The following is a 20,015-nucleotide window of genomic DNA, read 5'->3' as shown; positions in this document are numbered from 1 at the left end:
TTTATTCTCATTCATGATGGATCAGCTTTGACTTATCTGGCAGAGTAAATTCAGGATGTGTGGCTGTTTAGGGGGGAAAAGGTTTTTCATTTGAAGCTGTTCTGCAGGTTAATTAATGCAACGTTAATGATGCCAACATGGGCTAGCAGGAAGGGGCACTTTAGAGGGTAAAATAAAAAACAAATCATGGTTGTGGACAAAAGAAATGAAATTTATGAATAATGAACTATCCATTGGAATAAATAAAATGTAAAGGAAACTCCTAAAATATGGTGAGTAGTTATTATTATTTTTTAACTTTTTTTGAAGAAATCTTGTTAAGGTATCAATTAAGAAAGATTGAAGGACAACTAATTTTTGCAGTTCAAAGACAATAAAAAACCTAAACAAAACACTGAGGTGACAATAATGAAAAGAATAGATTTCACATGTGAAAAGATTTTTAGCCCAACAAAAATCTGGGAAAACATTGAACAGACTAGTTGATTTTCCGTTTGCTAACATTTTAAAGTGTTTAAGTATTCTATCCAAGACAAGACAAAGACTTAAGTGTTGATAAGCAAATCAGGCTTTTGAAAATGAAGACACTTTACTACACTGCCGTCTGCTTTATTGTGCTACAGAGTTAGAAACAACTGCTGTTTCCCACTCTCACACTAAGGCTGCACAAAATGTTGTGAATATATTGACATATTACCATCAGTGCGTGCAATACTAATACTACAAAGGACTGCTTGGAGAGCCATAATTGTTGGATAATATATTTCAAGCGTGATGAACTTGTATTTTATATGCTAATTTAATATCTATTCAGTTTGACAGAGTGTCATGCCTAACCTTGTGTTATGGGAGTTTTGGGTGGAATTCTGTTATAATTCTTATAACACCTTGCCAGCAAGCTGAATCCTTCCTGTATTTGTCCATTCACAAACACACGAGAGTCCATCCTGTCCCGCTCCCATGTCAATACTTTGTCCGTCACATCACAGGGTTATGATTTAAGGTGGACATACTGCTCTGACGAAAGCAACAGCTGCCAAACCAGAATAAACATGGCAGCACAGGAGGATGGGTGTTTAGCTACTGCTATCACATCTGTGTCGTCAGAATCCATGATTTCTTCTTTTAAAGAACAGTGGGAAGTACCATGACCAGCGTAACTTCTTGTGGCTTCTAATGGTATCTGCTGCTTACAACATTTTAATTTGATACCGTGATTGGCTAAAAACCAACCTTTGATAAGCAGGAACTACATGCTGCTTTGTCCAATCAGCTTGGAGAGGTCTGCTGACTGTCCCTCCTTTCCCCAAACATATTAGATTGGAGCAGGACCAGATTGATAATGTGCAGAACAGAGAGTGCTACATGTCATCAATCTGGCTGGCCAGATTATGTCAAGGCAGCAGACACTCACGCTAAGTACAATTGATATTGCTCAAAATTCTAAAGTTCACTGAGTGATGAAACCACAGATGAAAACGACAGGAAATACAAAAATGGGCATACACTGTAACTGATATTGGCCTTGCAATATTCACCAGTAATATTGCCATTGCAAGATTTCTTTTTTATTTAATGCAACCCTAGCATTCACAAAAACCAAATCTGATGTCAAGCATTTACTGACAAGTGAATAAGTTGAAGTAAACTGTACGGGGGGATGTTTTATTATAAACTCAGGCATGAAGTACATCACGTTGTCATTGTTGGTATAATCTGGGCTGAAATTTAAGTATCGGGTTTGACTCAATATCCAGATATGAGGTTATTGGGCAGGTGTAAATGACGAGAGTTAAGAGAGAGGACTGACCGGAGAACCCAGGCTGTGACCCAGTTCATGGGCCAAGGTCAGCTGGACCTGTCGGGAAGGCAGGAACTGTCCGTAGTTCTGAATCGTGATCAGTCCAGTGTTCAGCGTGGACATTCGGCCGTTACGGAGGGTCGTGTATTTGGAACAAATCCCTCCCCAGTTACCTGATAAAAAGAGAAGAGGAAGAAGAAGTAGGAACATAAAGTGTTGTTTTTATTGAGGAATGTTTGATTCTTTTAAACTCACACTTTACATAGCACTTGAGTACCACAAATGTCTTCTCAAGGCACTTTAAAAGCGAGTCCGAATCACTGAGTTATTTAGAATGTGAATTCAGTTCAAACTAATCCAATTCTTTCCAACACAATCCAGTCATATAATCACATTCCTAAAGTTTAATTTCCTCACAAGGAATCCTAGTTTAAACAGGGTCTTTTTTTTTGTTAAGATAAAAACATTTTATCTTTAAAGTTTTTAAATGCACTTAAGAACAACATGCGTTAATACGACATTTGAGCAGGCAGAGGCAGGCTCGGGGTGTTTCTCACACCCCTATTCTCCGATTGCCATCCGGAGTTTGGGGCCTGGAGGAGGAGCGGGGCCGCCTATCCGGGCGTTGGCTCCCTGGGGGTCGGCTAGGGCTGGCACTTCTGCTCTCCCCAGGAATACGGGGGAAGGGCTTAAGTATGGAGGACAGGGTGTGGGGGAGGCAGCGCCGTGTGGTTTGTGGGGTGGGCTCTGGTGGGCTGGCCCATTCGGTTCATGTTGGCCCCATCTCCGGGTGTTGGGAGAATCAATAGCGCACCGCGCACGTGACGTCACCGTCTCAAGAGCAACGCCCCTTTTGCCGCTTAGGTAGGGCATACAGGAGAGAACGCCCATAGCCACCAGCCATTACACGCAACAGAAACAGCGAAATGACCGACTTTATAGCCGTTAAACTTTCCCAAGACGATGTCCCAGGCACACGGTTTACTGGTCGCACTGTCGAAGAACACACCAACCTTCAGCTCAAACGATGGCTTGAGTGTCGAGGGTTTAAAAAGACCGTAAAACGGGCCGAGTTGATCGAACGGTAAGCTTTGTTTTTTTTCCTGCGCGGCGATCATGGCAGCGTCGGCCGTTTTTTTGTTTGTAATCACCGTCCAGGGATCGGTATATGTTTAATGTTTGTCTCATTTGAAATGTTTTTGAGTAAGCTATCCTGGTAGCAGGCTATCATGTTAGCGCCTGCTACCATGATAGCCTATATGCTGTCATGGTAGCAGGCGCTACTTTATTAACATGTCGGCCACCAAAATACTCTTACCTTGACTTGATGTCGCTGGAATTGGGTCAGGATGTTCTTCGGTTGTGCCCTTTCCTCCGACAAAATGCTTGCTACATATGTACTTGAATTTGGTAACTTTTTCCAGGTTGAACTGTTGTGTAGGCCGACCGCACCGGTGTGCCAAGCGCACACATTTCTCCTTGGCAGTCTTGAAGAAAACATCCTTCATATGCGGCTGATCAGCGTAACTCGAGTCGCTGTTGCCCGTTCCATAGCAACAATGTTTAAAAAACATGGTCTTAGATTTGGAAAAAGCAGTCGTTTACCGAGTAAAACCAAGGGTTACGCACGTCTCTTTTACAGCAAAACAGCGGCGGGTTTCCGGAGTTTGCCCCACTGCGTACCACGTGATGTGACGTCATCGTGACGTTGTGTTTCTAAAAATAGCTCGCGCGCGGTACCCCATTTTTCTCAATGTTGTTTATTCAGAATTCAACTATGTTTTGAAAGATATTTTTTATTTTTAATCAATCCCAGTTTCTCCAAACAAACCTTGGTTCCTAAAAATACAGTAAATACTCACACTGAACAGTGATTTTGCTGCTTCATTTTGTGGGTCATTGGTTTCAATTTTCTTATTGTTTTTTCATTATTACAAGAGTTTTTGTCTCTCATTTTTACTTAGTGATTTAGATGAATATTACTAGACTAATTAAGGATTTTCTTGACTAAAGTATTTTGTATTTGTATTTGGAAAGTGGTAGATCATGTTTATTATACTGTATGTGTGCAGTACTTGCTATTTGAGAGTGCTAGAGCCCCAAATTCACTCCTTCATCTATTGTTCCACACTACCATACCCCACCAGACAGGTATTCCTAAAATAATCATTGACAGAGGCTGAGAAGTATTTGGCTAACAATCCCCGGTAATCATGCATTTCCTCTGGTTTGTTAACTTTGATTAAAACTCCTAACTCTGTTAATAACTGCCTTTGGCACTTATTAATAGTTATTCATTGGCAAACTGTCTTTGTTGCAAAATCAAGAGTCAAACATTCCTGGGAGACTCCTTTGGTCATGTTTAGCTGGAACTCTGTGTGCGTTTCACTTAAACCTTGCTCTCAACCTAAAATGCACCCCCAGATGGACCATTCGAGGAGCTGGATTTCTTAGAAAGAGACTTTTGGATGCAGATGTTATGGGTTTTGGCAGCCTTAGCAGAGAAGGGTCTGCAATTTTTTGTCTCCTCCTCTCTGTTTTTGCCACGAAAAGGAGCCAAAATCAAAGCTCCCTATTATTAGCTCTGACAGATAAACACAATTCTCGGACACCAGCAGTCAGCTGCATCAGTTGCACATTCTGCACACGTATCTGTTGAAAACATGCATCACAAAACTTTAGCAGAGGGCTTAAACAGACAACAGTTTACACTAATTTCGCTTCAAATGGGCAAACAATGGTAGTGTTTCCTCAGATACATCTGGAGGAAGTTGGAGTCCATAAATAAAACGGTTAACAATAAAACTGCCAAAGCAAAACTTTTGACTTGATAACAAAAGCTCAAATCCTCAGCTCTGCTCCGGAAGTCACCCAAACGTGCTGTAAATAATGTAATAGCATGCGATGGCTTCCCATCACAGTTCTCCTTTGTTTCTACAGTTCATTAACCTTTTCACAGGAAAAATAATACAGAAGGATTTAAACCACTCTTTTGTTACGCTAACATGACCTTTCCAGTGTTGAAAACAAAATGCCTAATCCGTCTGGAATGCATCAAAGGTCTTACTCAACTCGAATCTTTTTCTTTGTGTTTTTTGATTTCAGTAATGCTGCAATAACTGAACCACAAACAAACCATGATTTAATTTGAGCTGTAAAGGTAGGTTAGGACAGGCTGGATTCACTAAAAGGTGTCGTGAGTGCTTAAAGAGGGGACGACTGAACTTCTTCTGTTTCTTAAAGATGTTTCTCCTCTCATCCAAAAGGCTTCTTCCAGAACATTGCTGTAAGTAACGACAATGGTGTCAGAATAAACAAAAAATATAAAGTGGAGTAGGTCTTCTTTAAAGACCTATTCAATTACCTGGAGTACTGAGATGCATCAGGACAACAATGCTGTTACTTCCAACTTACTATAAAACATAGTCAGAAAAATCACACTAATGAATCCTTTAGGAAACGTGAGTCACTGTCCTCTCTTCAGTCCAACATTTGGGTCACTGATGATCCAAACATGCCCCTAATGATGCCATGAGTGTTGTTTTGGTGAGACTTCCCAAAGGGTGAATTGCTGTAAAACTGCCTGTGGTTAAACTGTTGGTGTTCAAAACCTACGCTTGGGTTCTACAAGATTATTTTTGCACAAATTAAGAAATTTCCCTAATCATAACCAAGTAGTTTGAAATCCTGAAACTATCCAAGTTATTTAAGTGTCTAAGCACAAACCAAACATCTGTGAAAATGAAAAATAGAAACTTAAGTGTCTGCAGCCTGTTGAGGGCTGTGGAGGACTTCTGCTGCCACATGAGCAATACAAGTGTGTCGGAAACAAACACTCAAACGGCTATTCTTAATGACGCCTGCCATTCTTTATGTACTGTAAACACATTTATGAGAATCCACTGCACGGTTTGTATGTCACAGCCTGCTTCCTGGACAGTATGTAGCGATATAGCCAATGTCAAGTTGTTAAAATGCATACAGCAAGGATAAGCTCCTGCTGTGCAGTACATGTGGGAACAGGAAGCTGAAGACAAAGCATGCACCTCATTCTGTAAACACTTGAAAATAGATTCAAGGTTAGCCATAGGTGCTTCTCTGCTTGACTCCCAAATTAAAAAAGAGTGACACATTTTTGGGCAACCAGAGGAGATCCCTGAAAGGTAAAGCTGTTTCTTCATTTGGGATGTATGTCTGTGCAAATAAAAGCATGTTTGATGTGGGTCCAAATGTAAAGGAGTCCTGCGTTTTTGGAGAATTCCTCTCACATCCATTAAATGTGTGCTTCAGTAATTAAGTGTTGTGGTTTTGGATTGAAGGTTATAGACTTTACAGTTTGCTTCTGCTCATTACCCCCAACCAAACTATTGCATTATATTCACTATTGCAAAAACTATTCCACAACAAAACATTTCTCTGAAAGTGCCTACAAAGCACTATGATGATCATGAAAAATTGTCCGCCAGATAAGTCAAGCTACAGTGTATTTTTCTTTGGACATGTTAAAAACTTTTGCTGCATGAATGTTCCTCTGCACATACGTGCACATCGGACAGCGCTGCAGTCTTACCAATGTATCACAAATATTATACTGCAGCTACAGTGTTCGTGAAATTGTGGCTCGATTGTGGCAGCTGTAACTCAATAATAACACGATTTAATCTCACATTACCCTATGCTATTTATTCATCTTGACATGTTGATTGCGTGAAAACGAAAGTAAAACTGATAGCCTGACCTGTTTTCTGATTAATTAGATAATAGATTATTATCTGAGCACTTGAGAGCAATCACAGAGCATTGAAATGTAATTCCCATTTGGTCCGTGGACCCCTAACTATAAAATAAATAAATAAATATCTTTGTAGAATTTCAAGGCAGACATGCTGTAGTGTGGTGGGGAATCAGCAAAGGCAGGACAGCTGTCATGTTCTGGCCGGGCTGTCTGCATGCTCTCCCACCTTGACTGATACTGAAACCATGACCCTCGCTTAGCTCCGCTGATCGGTGGGCCGATCATCGTCTGCCTGGTTTCGATCTACGTCTGTGTGATTCAAGCCTCCGGTGATGTGCATAGGTCTGTCATCCTGCCGATCACCTCCTGCTGCGAAGCAGCCTGCTCTCAGCATTGCCAGCCTTCTGCTGGCTAATGCACCAGCGATCTGGTTTTCATTAATAAACCTTTGAAAGCACAGCACCGTGTCTGGTATATATATCGGGTTCTCTGTCTGCTCTGGCATTACAACTGCAGCCTCCGTGCTAAGTCATGACTTCAGAATTTAATTTTCTTCCACTTATTTGAAATGCATGTTACAATATTGATGCAGGTTCTGCATTAAGCTCCATATGGAGCTTAACCAAGACTGTGGCGATGACAGCAGACTTCCAGGAACTCCCCCAACACTACCCCCCCTCGCCATCCTCAACAACACTGTCTGCAGTGGATCACTTCTGATTACTAGCAATCACCATTTCTTGGTGCCTATAATGGCTTGAAGATATAGGTACTGCTGAGATAAAGGCCCAGCAGACTATTTCCTGTGGTAACTCAAGAAGTACAACCTTTTACAGGAGTCGCTGGTCATCTTCCACACCACCGTCATTCACAGTCTGTCATGCGTTTGTCCATCACTCAAAACAGGAAAAGTTCAAACTGCAACAAATTAAGTCGGCAGAGAAGATCATCACGGCTGATCTTCTCTCCATCCAGGACTCATACAGGTCTAGGGTCAGGAAAAGGGGAGCAAACATTTCTGCAGACCCCTCAAATCCTGCACACAAACTTAGCTGGTTAGACCTTTACCTACAGGTCGGGGCTACAGGGCGTTATTTGTAAAAAGCAGCCACCACTAACACAGTTTCTTCCCCCAGGTTGTCCTACTGATAGATTCAACAAACATCTTATAGCCTGAGTATTCAGCTACACTGCTGTAAAACAAAATAGGCTTATCGCACATGCTTTTATTTTCTTTACATATGCAAAAAACATACATACTCTTTATATAGCGTATGTCTACCAAATGTCTGGACCCTGTGAGCACAGTAACCAAAGTTACATTCACTGATTGTGTACAATCACAGCCAAATAAAAACATTTCTGATTCAGACAAATTGCATTTTTAACTGTGCTGTTGTGTGCAGATATTTTCCAATTTGGTAACAATTAAAAATTACTGACTACTTATTCCAATTTAGTCCCATTAGGGGCAATTCATTGTTTGATGTTTCTTATACAAAGGTGAACAAGAGAGCAATATTTAGTTTCATGTTGGGGGTGGAGATAAAGCTTATTAATTTATTGATCAATTGTAATCCAACCTGCAAAGTATGAAATTTCCATGCATCTCCATGCATAAAGAAACCAGACTGAACCAAAGACCTTCTCGCCACAGTCCAGCCATTATTTTTGTATAGAAATACGTTTTTATTTCCTAGTAATTATTTTCATATATTTATATTTAAAAAGTCTGTCTATTGAGATCAAAGAGGAACCCAACATGGCAAATAAAACTGAATTTGATGTGTGTTCAAATGGGTTTGGATAAACATCTGTTTCTGTATGTTTTTTTTTTCTTGACTTGAAGTTCCCAGAGCCACTTGTTGTCCACAAGATCTTAATATAAAACATATTCAGTAATAAAAAAATAAAATAAAACACTTTAGTTAGCTGATCTGAGGAGTAACATTCCCTGTTTCGGGTTTGGTGCTTTCTGGAGACATCGGCGTGTTTGAGTTTAAGGTCCTGTGGTCAGACTTTTTACTACTCTAGCCCTCTAATAAACCAGGTTAAGTACAGATAGAGAGTTTGAGCCTATCGGTTTCCGAAGGTCAGACATAATCCATTCACGTGAAACCGAAAAGTCACAACACTTTAAGCAACATGTTCACGCTGTGTGTGTGTGTGTGTGTGTGTGTGCACCATGTGAGGTGTCTCCATGGCCACAGCGCTGTGGCATGCGGCCATCAATCCCCAGTAAGTCGTCTAGAGGCTCTATATGAGGATCATGTGTGTAACAAAGGTTCTCTGAACCCTAATCACATGATGCTGTGTTGGTCTGCTGCGTCCACGCCCTCCCAGTTTGACCAATAGGAAGCTGCATGTGAGATAAAGTCATTGAAAGACAACTTCCTCCTAAGCCGCTTCCTCCTGTGAAGAAATAATACTCCACAAACAGAGAGAGAGTCCTCTCTGCAAAGCTGGCAGATGTTAGTGGGGTTGCCTCATACCTGTTTTTGTTCAGTTTATGCGCTGAGGTTACTGAACTCTTGATGCAGGTACATTTGGGGAACTGGGAGTTCCTCTTCTCTCCATGAAGCACCTCGTCAGAGGTCGCTGTCTCCAAAGGGCATATTATAGACTCAGGGTCCATTTTTTACAATAGCGCTATAACTCTAATTAATACCTTGCTTGTTTTGAGTGGGCAATGTGCAATACACAAGAGCAATTTTAATTTTTTTTTTATGTGTGACTGGACTATTTACGCAATATATTTTATTCTGTGCATAGTTTTTGAAGAGAGTTTTTTTTTTTACCTGTCCTGTCCGGCAGGGGAGCATTAAGAATAGATGTCTTAATGCCAAAGGAAAAGCCCGACTGATTTTACTTTCACAAGTGGAGTATTACTGCTTCTGCCACAGTGCTCCACTTGATTTATATATGCAAAAAGCTTTATTAGACTTTATTCTGGGTCTATTTCACGTTCAGTGGACACAGAAACTGGAAGGTAGAAAAAGCAAAAGAAGAAAAAAAGATGAGAAAAGGTGAAAAGAGGAGAGGAAAAGGAGAGAGCAATGTAACATTTCTTTTTGCGCCGTATATGGGTCAGTAGACCAAATTAGCTGTACTACTACACTTGACAATAAAGATTTATCTTATCTCCATTTGAGATGATAGCAATGTTGCACTGAAAACCTGAGGCTTGTTTTATTGTAACTGTCCTGTACTGACATTAGTTCAAACAATTGAGCATAACATTATTTAAATAGATAACTGGAACACAATGATAATCTCTGTGGAAGGAAACAGTAAAACAGAGATTTTCATTTCAAATTACAGCAGATTTTTTAATTGATTTTAATTGATTTTAACCTCAGTGTTTGTGGACTCTTGGGCTGAAACGCCGCTGGCGGGATTAAAACGTAACGTGTGTTTACTTAAGTTCTCCGAGCCACAGAGTTTGATCAGTTTATTTAAGAAAAATAAACCTGCTGCAGTTTGGATCTGGTTGTTTTGGCCTTAAATTAACTACACGTAGAAGCGTTTTCAAATGAATTTTGCACAAATAATTCACAGATCTTATAAGTGCTGCGATGATTTCTGCTGTGATTAACTGCAAGCTATGCGTGATGAATGTTAGGAAAAGCCCACAGCTATAATATCCTGGTCCTGGGAGTCAGAGATCCACACAAATTCCCACTGAGATTCACACAGAGAAGCACAAGAGAAAGATATTATATACTTTATTAGATTTAGGTTTCAATGTCTTGTTTTTATCTCACATTTCTGTTTGGTCTGGCATGAGTTATGGACACATTTTCTGTTATTGTTGTTCCTTCACTGCCCACTCGCCTTAAAACCCACTATTATTCTTTGGCTCTCACCACTAGCGAGACTTAGTTTTCATTTTAAATTGGTGTCATTGTTTCATTTAAGGGTTTCTATACATTATCTTTTTATCTTAGCTTTTAAAGGGATGTATTTCCTCGCTACCCCAGCAGGGATAAGCGTGTCGGGAAATGGATGGATGTTTTAGCTTGTAGCAATGTACAGCACTTTGTTTCAGCTGTTGGCTCTCTTTAAGCGCTTTATAAATAAAGATGGTATGGTTATGAACACACCCTCCATTTTCTTTTTTTTTAAAAAGGGATGATGAACAAACAATATCCTAAACAATATCACCTCTCTGTTTTTTTTTTTTTTTTTTTTTACATCTGTTTAAGACCTGAAAGTTACAGTTTTGAAAAATCTAAAAGGTTTTGTCAGTAAATAATGCAAATTGGGATGTTGTTATCTTTTTTTTGTCTAAAGTTTTGTTGAAGTCAAGACAGGTTGAGACTTAGAGAACTGATTCCCAGCCTGCAAAACCAGTACAGACCCCCCCCCCCCCCACTCCCCAAGCTCAGTTAAACTCAAAAGGTGATGAGCTGCAGAAAAATTGGAAAGAGGTTCTCTGTATCCCAATCTCTATGAGTGATATGTTCTCTGACAGCAATAATAGTATAAGAGTATTACGGTAGAATCAACAACTATACCTAAAAGAGCCATGCAAGCGTCCTATTCAAGAAATCTTTCAGCCTGCTCTGAGAGTTGATACATGAGGCTAAAATCATGCTGAGGAAACAGCTCAAGTGTGACTACTCTTGTTATTCCAGCAACCCGTTGTCTGAAATCTCCCTTGAGGCAAAGTATATTTTCTTAGGCCCCCGCAGAGCCGAATGCAGGAATCTGTAATGCCTGGTGTGTTTCTGGAACCAACACACCGCTTCTGACTGTGTCGTGTGCTACTTTTGCAGCTTACCAGTTTTGCCTTCCCAGGCGAGCCCCAGCACCCCGCTGTAGTCCCGGTTGGTGAGCAGATAGGACAAGCAGAAGTTTCCCCAGTTGTTCTCAGAGAAAAGACTCAACAGCTTCTCCGGCCCAATAAATAGAGGATCGAGAGGACCCTTCTCGTTCGCTGTCGTCACCACCTGGAGGGAGATTTACTTAATTTACTGCTCAGGCATGGCCATAAACTATTAATCTCTGATCCTCACTTTTTTAAGCTGTCTCCTAAACTAAAATAGGTTTTTAACCTCTTTCTGCTGTTAAATGTCCACAAACATTATTATAGTCTCCGACGTATTAGGAATTGGATGTGCATGTGTGAAGAAAAAAAAACATTACTGTAGTTCTTCAGAGTTTTGTTTTGTTCTTTTAAACTATACTCCTATAAAATTACACAAACCAAACTTGGAGCCTGAATCACAGAAACTTCTTTGGCCACTTGTCCGTGCGCCAAACTCACATTGAGGGATTGGACTTTGAAGTTGATCAGCTTTATTCCTTCAAACTCCACCTTGTCGTAGATGTCGTTCACAGCCCGCATATAAGAGGCTACCTGAAAAAGACACAGGAAACAAGTAGACAAATTAGCAATAACAAAAACTCTTGGTGGAGAGTTTTAGTGCCCAGGCTTTCAAACTGAAGGTAGGTGTGTGGCCTTCAGTGATAGCCAAAAGGTTTGCAACCAATCCTTTACAAAGCTATATAGCAAAAAAAAGGAGTTCTTCAAACAAATGAATTGCCACTTTAAATAGAAACTACAATAAAAGACCAGCGTAGAGGGGCTTTACCAAAAGCACCCAGTGTGAAATAAGATGGACAAGAGTAGCCTATTTACCTCTGATGTTGGACCTAAGATGTGGACTAATCCCAAACCTCATTTAGCCACGTTCCAGTCACAAGTGGGCAAACCTTTATAGTATGCAGTATTCAGTAATAAGCTAACTGCTATTATATATATTTAATTTTATGTACTTAAATATTGGCTTAACATGTTCTCAAGAACTGTTCAGAACTGTGCGCACAAAGCACAAAACAATGTGAAAACTGCAAGAGGTTCAAATAAGCCGATGCGTGTTTAGTTATCGCAATGTTTTAATGTGCAACAGCCATATTGGATTTTAAGGTTGGGGTCTGCAAGAAACCTCAGATATTCACAATGGGAATTTTGACTTTATATGTTTATATTTTAAACTTTAAGATTGGAAATATTGACTTCTGTATAAACAATGTGATGCACAAACTAGCCTCCTTCAGTCTGGGTTTGAATCCCAGTCTGGGGTCTTTCTGCATGAAGTACGGGTACCGCAGCGTCCCCATTGCTGCACGTGAAAATCCATGCAGAGGAGTGTCTCTTTACAGCAGGATACGTATGAATGGGAGAGCCTCTTCGGAAATTTCCACAAATGTAAAGATGCACACCCGGAATCAGGTCAGTAGAGACTCTGAACTGCACTTTGTTTATTTATACTCCGTCACGGCATTGCTTACCTAACACTCCTTGGCCCGGCCCAACAGGAGTCTGGCTTTGTACCAGCAGCAACAACAAGTGTGAGGTGGAAAGAATATGAAGAGGGCCAGATGAGTTGATGAAAGAATAGGCGACAGGAGCAAGCGCTCAGTCTGACCACAGAAAACAGCTGAGGATGACTTATTGACGTTCGTCCCCATGTGGACAAAAGCCCAGCTCCTGACAGTCGCAGTTCATCCACAAAAACTGCTCTGGGCTGATGCCCTCCTTCTGCTGCTTTCACAAATACACAAATGATGACTTTCCCCAAGTCCTAGGGTTTAGAGATACTCCTGTTTGATGAGTCAATCACAACTAAAGTGCTTTTCATCCATCTCTCAATCAAACTAGTGCCAAGAAAGCACGGAAAAATGCCCTATTTTGTGTTCCCACAGATATGAAAATAGCTTTTTAAAGATTTCCTGAGCAGTGTAGAAAAAAAACAGTTGACATTCGTTCAGATTTTAAGAGTTTCCTTTAGAAAAGGAAACATGTAGTCCAGAAAACCTCAACAGCATTGAAATAGCCCTTAAGTATAGCACTAATTCATTAAAATTGAATCAGACAAAAGCTTAAGTGGCAACAGGTACAGTAATGGACACCATAATTCGGCCCCCATACCCACTGATTAAACAAAACCAGTAGAAAACGAACTAGGGAGCCCCTGATTAATAACTAATGACACTGCACATTTGTTTGAAAAGAGGCCTAATAAAAAAACCAAAACATTACAGATATATTGCAGCATTAGTAAACCACTGAGTTCAACTTTCATTGGAGTAAAACGTAAACAAAATCCAGGGTGATAAATTTGAGGACAGGTCTGTGCACCACACTGCGCTCCGGGATCTATTAGAATACGTCTATCTTTGTGAGTCTGAGAGCACGGGGCTAGCAATATAGCCACTGACTAATACACAGGAACATCTAGATTCAGTTTGTGAGCTCTATTTAACACATTGACAACATAAGATGTCTATTCAGGCTGGATCCTTTTAATCTTTTAATCTTGAATCCCAACCACTTATATATATCTAAGAACGAATAACATCTAAAAAGCATGAGATTAAATTTTTGACCTGAGCCACAACAGCTTTAACAGATTTGAACTTCTTGTAGTAGAGCAGGTCGACGTGGAAGTGGAGCAGACAGCTGGTCTTCGACTCGTCCACCGTTCTCCTCGACCGGCTCACTGGCGCCTCCTGTGGTGGGGGCAAAAGTAAGCACATACGGGATCACAACCGTTTGCCATTTTTAAATGATTGGTGTCAGTTCAGATTCAAGGGAACAAAATTTTTTTTTTTTGCATCAAAAACTAGTCTTCAGATGAAAGCAAAACCAAAAACTGTAGCCTGCTCGAAGATAAATATTGACGCAGGGCTGGTGTGCTACAGCAGGAACACTCCTTGGACAATCGTCAAGAAAAAAACAACAACAGAAAAAAACATCTGCTCAGGGCATTTAATAACCAAACAGTGGAAATGATCTCCATCAGCAGGCATGTCGCTAAAAATGGATCCAGGGCTACGTCCCAACATCCACTCTTCACAATAGACGCTGAGGCACCCCTTCCCCATGCTGGTCAAAGGTTAATGATTAGGAGTGAACCCAGGGGGGATATTAGCCTAATACATGCGGCAGATGTGGGTTTTTTACGTTGCTTTTATCGTTTTGCGACACAGTCAAGGCTGTCCGCCAGGAGCCAGGTCTCTGCTTTGTGACTTACAGTACATGCTATTGTTACAGCATCACAACATCCTGCTGCCCACTTTACAGCCATGTTGTTCCCACTGACTCAACGGGGGTAATAAGTGTGACCACACGAACGTGTGTGCAAAGATCAGGTGCAAATGATAAATCAGACACACAAGTGAACTTCCTCTGTTATTCATCAGTGACTTGCAAGTTTTTTTTTTTGGTTATAAATAGTTTCAGAGAAGGAACACTCGTCAGTGATGAGGAAAAAAAAGAGAGCGAATGGCAGAGAGATCTTTTCTGTACCTGGATGAAGTTTTTGTTGATGGCGCTAAGATGATCGGCACCGCAGAATCCATCAGTGCGGGACATCATGTGTGGAAGGACTGGACAAAACAAAACAAAACAAAACAAAACACAGATGTTTAAAGTTGCACACATGTGGAAATATTTGCTCTCCTCGGCCTTCTCACTGTTGCCACAAATGCGGCAGAGCAGTAAACACAGCCTCGAGTAAGACCCTGAATATTTTCTTTAATGTTCACAAACCATGAAGGAAACATTAAAAGCAGATCAAAAGAGAGCTTGGTTCAGTTAAAACTGTTAATTTTATGGAGAAAAACATTTAAAAAATGTGTAAATTTGTTTCACCGCAACAAGCTTTGTTGATTTCTATTAAAATATGTTGTAAATGTCTCTTTTTTTAAATTTCTGTTAGGTTTCCAGTTTCTTTCTACCCAAGTTTAGATTTGGTACACAGTGTTCACTTTCAAGTTTAGATCTGTTGCTAACAGAAGACAAATCGTTGCACTCAAAGGCAAGTTAATCTGTTGGGGATCAAAATAGTTTACACATCCCTGTCAAAATGATTGTTTTTTTGAGATGTTGATCTTTTCTCGATCTTAACACATCACATCCATTACAATTCAACTAAAAAAGAAACTGAGGGAACAATCGCCTGCTGTCATTTATAGTGGACCTGATATGGCAGAAATGGAAAATATATTTTGGTAGGACTTTATTTAGCATTTCCATACTTTAGCTAAAGCCATTCAGTTTACAGAAATCATAGGAGGAATAAAATATGGGTTACAAAGGTATCAGTCAGGGGATGTCCACAAAAAACAACATTCAAGATTCTCAGACTGCTACATTTATGATGAAACAGTACAGGAGGTCATCAGTAGCTACAGAGTATTTAGGGAAAAAGATTCATTAAAGAAACTGGATGTTTCTCCATAACTCAACAAAAGACATGATGGACACTGAGCAGTGAAGCTGCCAAGAGATCCAACACAACCCTGGATTAGCTGCAGGACATACTGGTCTCCTGTATTCTCTATATATGTCAGGAATGAGGAGCAGGGTGTGAAGACAGAAGCATTTTTGTCCAAAGAAAAACATTAGAGCTCAGCTAAAATCTCCAAAAACGTTGCGAGAGAATGCATCATTTTCTGATGGACCTGCTCCCCAGTGTGCAGTCCATGAGACGCTTTATCTCATGGACCTGTGTTTTTTGGTAACTTTGAGGACATTATGAAGAAATCTGAGTAGGAGTCAGTTTTTTCTTGAAACCTTTCATTTTCTACAACAAAAGGCGTTGATAAAAGGGGATTTCATTTTTAAAGTCCAAACATATTCAATTCAACAGAAGAACGACTTTACGAAAAGAACACCAAAGCTTCAGAATGACAAAGCTGAAGCTAATTTAACACGAACTTTGTGGGATTTACTCAAAGAGGGCAGCGGACGAGAGAAGCCCTCACAACCTCACGATCGGATAGATTAGGAGCAAATATTACCGAGTTGCTGTCAGACTCGTAGCAAAGAAGACTTCATGCTGAACGGGATCTAAAAGGGGCTTTAATAAAGTATCATAAAGCTATACATCCTCTCCAAACCAGGCTACTGCGCTGTTTATCAGCATATACTTATTTTGTCCTGTAACAAATTCATCTTTCAGCTAAATAATATATGTCAAATGTCACATTAAAGGTCTCATTCGTTCATGTGTGAAAAGCCCGTCATTAGTGGACTTTCTTATCTATATATTTGTGCTTAAAATAAATTCAAAGCCTTTTATTACAGTCATTGACCAAAATAACTAAATTACAGGTTTACTGTGCCAGAAAGAAGCTAGAGGGGCGAGATGAGCCATTAAAACCTGATCCGGAAATAAGCCTGCGTCCGTTCGGTTTTACAGGCACACACAGCCAGCAGCACTGACAGAACAAGCGCGATTAGCTAAAGGCGACAACCTTTGAGAGCAGATATCTCCACATTCTCAGACATTTATGAACCGTGATCCCGTTCATTGTGAAATCAGCGCAGCAGACCGCAAGCCGAAGCTCTGGCAGACGCTGGCGGAGATGCTCTGCTGGTTGGATTTCACCGACGGTCGTCTGTGATTTGCAATACCCAAGAGACTTCTGTTTCATTTAGGACTGATGTAACCCAGATCACACCGGGGTCTTAAGAAACTTGTCCTGGAGAAGGGTTGCACAAAAAATGCAAGGCTTTGCAACAGAGTTGATCAGGGTTACGTTCAGTGTGTGAGAGGATTCCTCGTGTGCAGAAACATGGAGAAAGTAAGATTATAAGATGCATTTCTACTGTCATGAATCACAGGACCTAAGTGTTACTTTCAGGTGTGATAATGATGGAGCAGCAAATGCATTTAACAACAACTATTGACTAAAAGTAACTTGTTTTGTGTTGAATCAGTTCAGTCTTCCTGGCCTGTTGCACTCAGCAAAAGACAAGGCAGCACATGACCAGATCACGCCATCCTCCCGAAGCCCCTCAGCCAATCACAATCCCCGCAGTAAAGTCTATGTATGGCCTGAGTGGGGGAGGGGGATGGATGTGGAGGCCCTAAATGCTGGGTGTTGTTGACCCAGAATTGCTTCCAGAACATTTCTTCATGTCTGCTCTCTTACTCTCAGTTTGCCCCCCCCCCCCCCCTGTTCCCCCCCTGCAACAGGAATCCAGTCTTTCTGTCCTGTGAAGTCAAACATTTCCAAACAAATCAGAAATGTGATCTGTGGCAAGCAGAAAACTGTGCCTGAGTCTGGAGGCCCGTGACGGTCGCTAATCTGAGATTAATTATGGAGTCTGTTTCCTTCTTCTAAATGTAAAAGAAAAGGGATTCCTCCCACACGAGGAATCGGACACATACGAGCTGCAGGAGTCATGTTTCCAGCAGCTGTTGAAAAGCCGTTCCTGCTGAGCAGCGTGGTGCAGAACGTTGATGCCAAAACCTCAAGTCTCAAAGCAGCTTTGGCTATAAAGTCTGGAGAATGTCTCACCAAAACATAAAAAGGTGAACTGGTACTCTTATGCAACATTTAGGGGTCATTTGATGCTGGTAAAAAAAAGAAAAAGCTTGTTTTCTTTGTTGGGGTAAGTGCATTTATTTAACCCAGAAATAAATCTCCACAACAGTTTAAATGTCTCATCAGTCAATCCACCTAATGCTTTTTTTTACTGCCAGTTTAAAAGACCCTGAATTGCAAGAAAACAGGTTTGTGTCAAAGAGGTTTCTTTCTTAGCAGATTCCCCATGACAGTTCAAACATACAGTTTGCATATTTCAGAAAGAGAGCCAGCCTCACAGGGATTTCCTGCACACGAAGTAGCCTTCCAGTTTGCTCTATAATTGTGGAACGATTCACGAAGATATCCTTTTATCTTTGACAACCTGATTCTTTTGTTCTTGTGTGTGATCTATTGCCTGGTTGCAAGCTGGGAACAACTCCAGAAACACCGATAAGCTTCTTGTTCTCGCAACACTGAAAGGGCAGCGAGCGCCTGAACCATTTCTCAAGCACGAAATATGAAGGAATAGGAATCTGAAAGAGGCTTTTACACGGTGGACAGGTTAATGTTGTGATAGATGAAGACCTGTGCTTTAGTTTGTTTTTTTCCTGGCTATAAAAACAGTTTTACTTTAAACTGACAAAGTAGCTGTTTACCAATGATGGATTTGTGGCTTCAGATGTTTGTAATGTCACATTCAATTTTAGATTTTAATGGTTTACTTAAAGCATGCTTTTTGTGAATGAAATTAAATTAAAAAGCTTAAACACAAAATTGGTGCAAAAATTTGGATTTTATTAACAACGATCTTCATCGCCACCACCAAACAAGTTTCTGGCTTTTTGATTTCTAAACTCATTAGAAATGATACATTTATTTTAACTAGTTAGTTTCCTGGCAGATGACTGGTTTTTAAGGACCGGCCATGCATTCTTCAAAGATTTGATTTCAGGGCCAGAGGTTCAACATTAGCCTTCTCTTCATCCATTATAATACCATTTTTGATGTGGCTCGGCATCTGTCTCTGATCATCAAGTTGTGTCCAAGTTTCCGCCATCTGGTTGTAGATTTCAAGTGAAGTTGAAGAATCTGGAGATCCACTTTATATTCACCTTTACGAAGCATCAATGCACTTGTTAGCTTCATCTTTGTCTCATCTGAGCATCAAGAGTTTCTCTGGGAGACATTTGGCCTGTCCATGTGTGCAGCAGCAAAGATTTCCGTGAGCTTGAAGGCGGCAATTTGCTATAATAGATAAAGTCTGGGAGCTCACTTTTGTGCAGAAATGAACACTGCCATTAAAAACTGTTAACCCCTTACCAATATATTCTGTCTTTGCTTTTTAATCCTAATCAACGTGCCTGTGCCAGTTCTCAGTTATCCAGGTCATCGCAACAGCAAACAGGCTTAAATCTGAAAACGTTTGGACACCTATCCAGGAGTCTTTGTCAATTCTGGTGGCTCGTGCTTGAGCAATCTGCAAATGTTTCGGATCATCTAAAAAAAACGATGTCACTCAAAGAAAGAGTGCATATTAAACAGTTTAAATTTACTCAGGCTTTTATTTTTGAGTGGCATGGTTTTAGTGAATCCTGGCCAGAATTCAGACTTAAATCTGATTGAGGTGCCAAGGCATGGCCTTAAACAGGCCATTCATGCTTAAAAGTCATCCAGTGTTCTTGAATTAAAACAATTATGCGTAGAAAAGATGGCCACGTTTTTTCTTCACTGTGTTGTAAAAGACTTATTGCCTTTTATTGTAAATGCTCGGTGGCAGTTGCTGCTACTAAGGGTTATGCAACTTGTTTAGAAGGCAACTCTGTTTTTACCCCTCAAAGCATTAATCCCCATCTGAAAACTGCTTTTTTATTCTAATAACTAATAAGATAATAACTTCAAAAAACATGTTTTCTTGTTCGCTGTATGATAAAAAGACTTGTTGGTGTGAGTTCAATCTGTCCAGGTATGAGGATATTTTTGCCGTAGCCTTTGTCCCACATCTAATGGACCTCATGACATCCATCGTCCCTCAGGAGAACAAAAGCTGCTCGATCAAAACTCAGGCCTCTAGACGACAACTGCAGGAAGTGAGAATACACACATTATGTCACCATCTTGAGTCCCAATCTTGCATTCTCTGTGGAGGTCCTG

At 40.5% G+C, this 20,015-nt stretch overlaps 1 protein-coding gene across 1 annotated transcript in view; it reads right to left on the bottom strand.

Annotated features, from left to right (window-relative positions):
• si:ch1073-396h14.1 (disintegrin and metalloproteinase domain-containing protein 10) overlaps positions 1-20,015 on the bottom strand; it is a 38,061-nt gene that overhangs the window by 13,137 nt on the left and 4,909 nt on the right. Inside the window, exons 5-9 of the mRNA XM_012877852.3 lie at positions 14,854-14,933; positions 13,932-14,054; positions 11,806-11,898; positions 11,320-11,488; positions 1,811-1,974 (exon numbers count right to left, since the gene is read on the bottom strand). Of these exons, the coding sequence (XP_012733306.2) occupies positions 1,811-1,974; positions 11,320-11,488; positions 11,806-11,898; positions 13,932-14,054; positions 14,854-14,933 (629 nt within the window). The remainder of the gene's footprint in view (positions 1-1,810; positions 1,975-11,319; positions 11,489-11,805; positions 11,899-13,931; positions 14,055-14,853; positions 14,934-20,015) is intronic.

This window comes from Fundulus heteroclitus, chromosome 9, assembly GCF_011125445.2.
Source record: "Fundulus heteroclitus isolate FHET01 chromosome 9, MU-UCD_Fhet_4.1, whole genome shotgun sequence".
NCBI lineage: Eukaryota > Metazoa > Chordata > Actinopteri > Cyprinodontiformes > Fundulidae > Fundulus > Fundulus heteroclitus.
The sequence above is the reverse complement of the archived record's forward strand: the minus strand, read 5'-3'. Positions and strand labels throughout refer to the sequence as shown.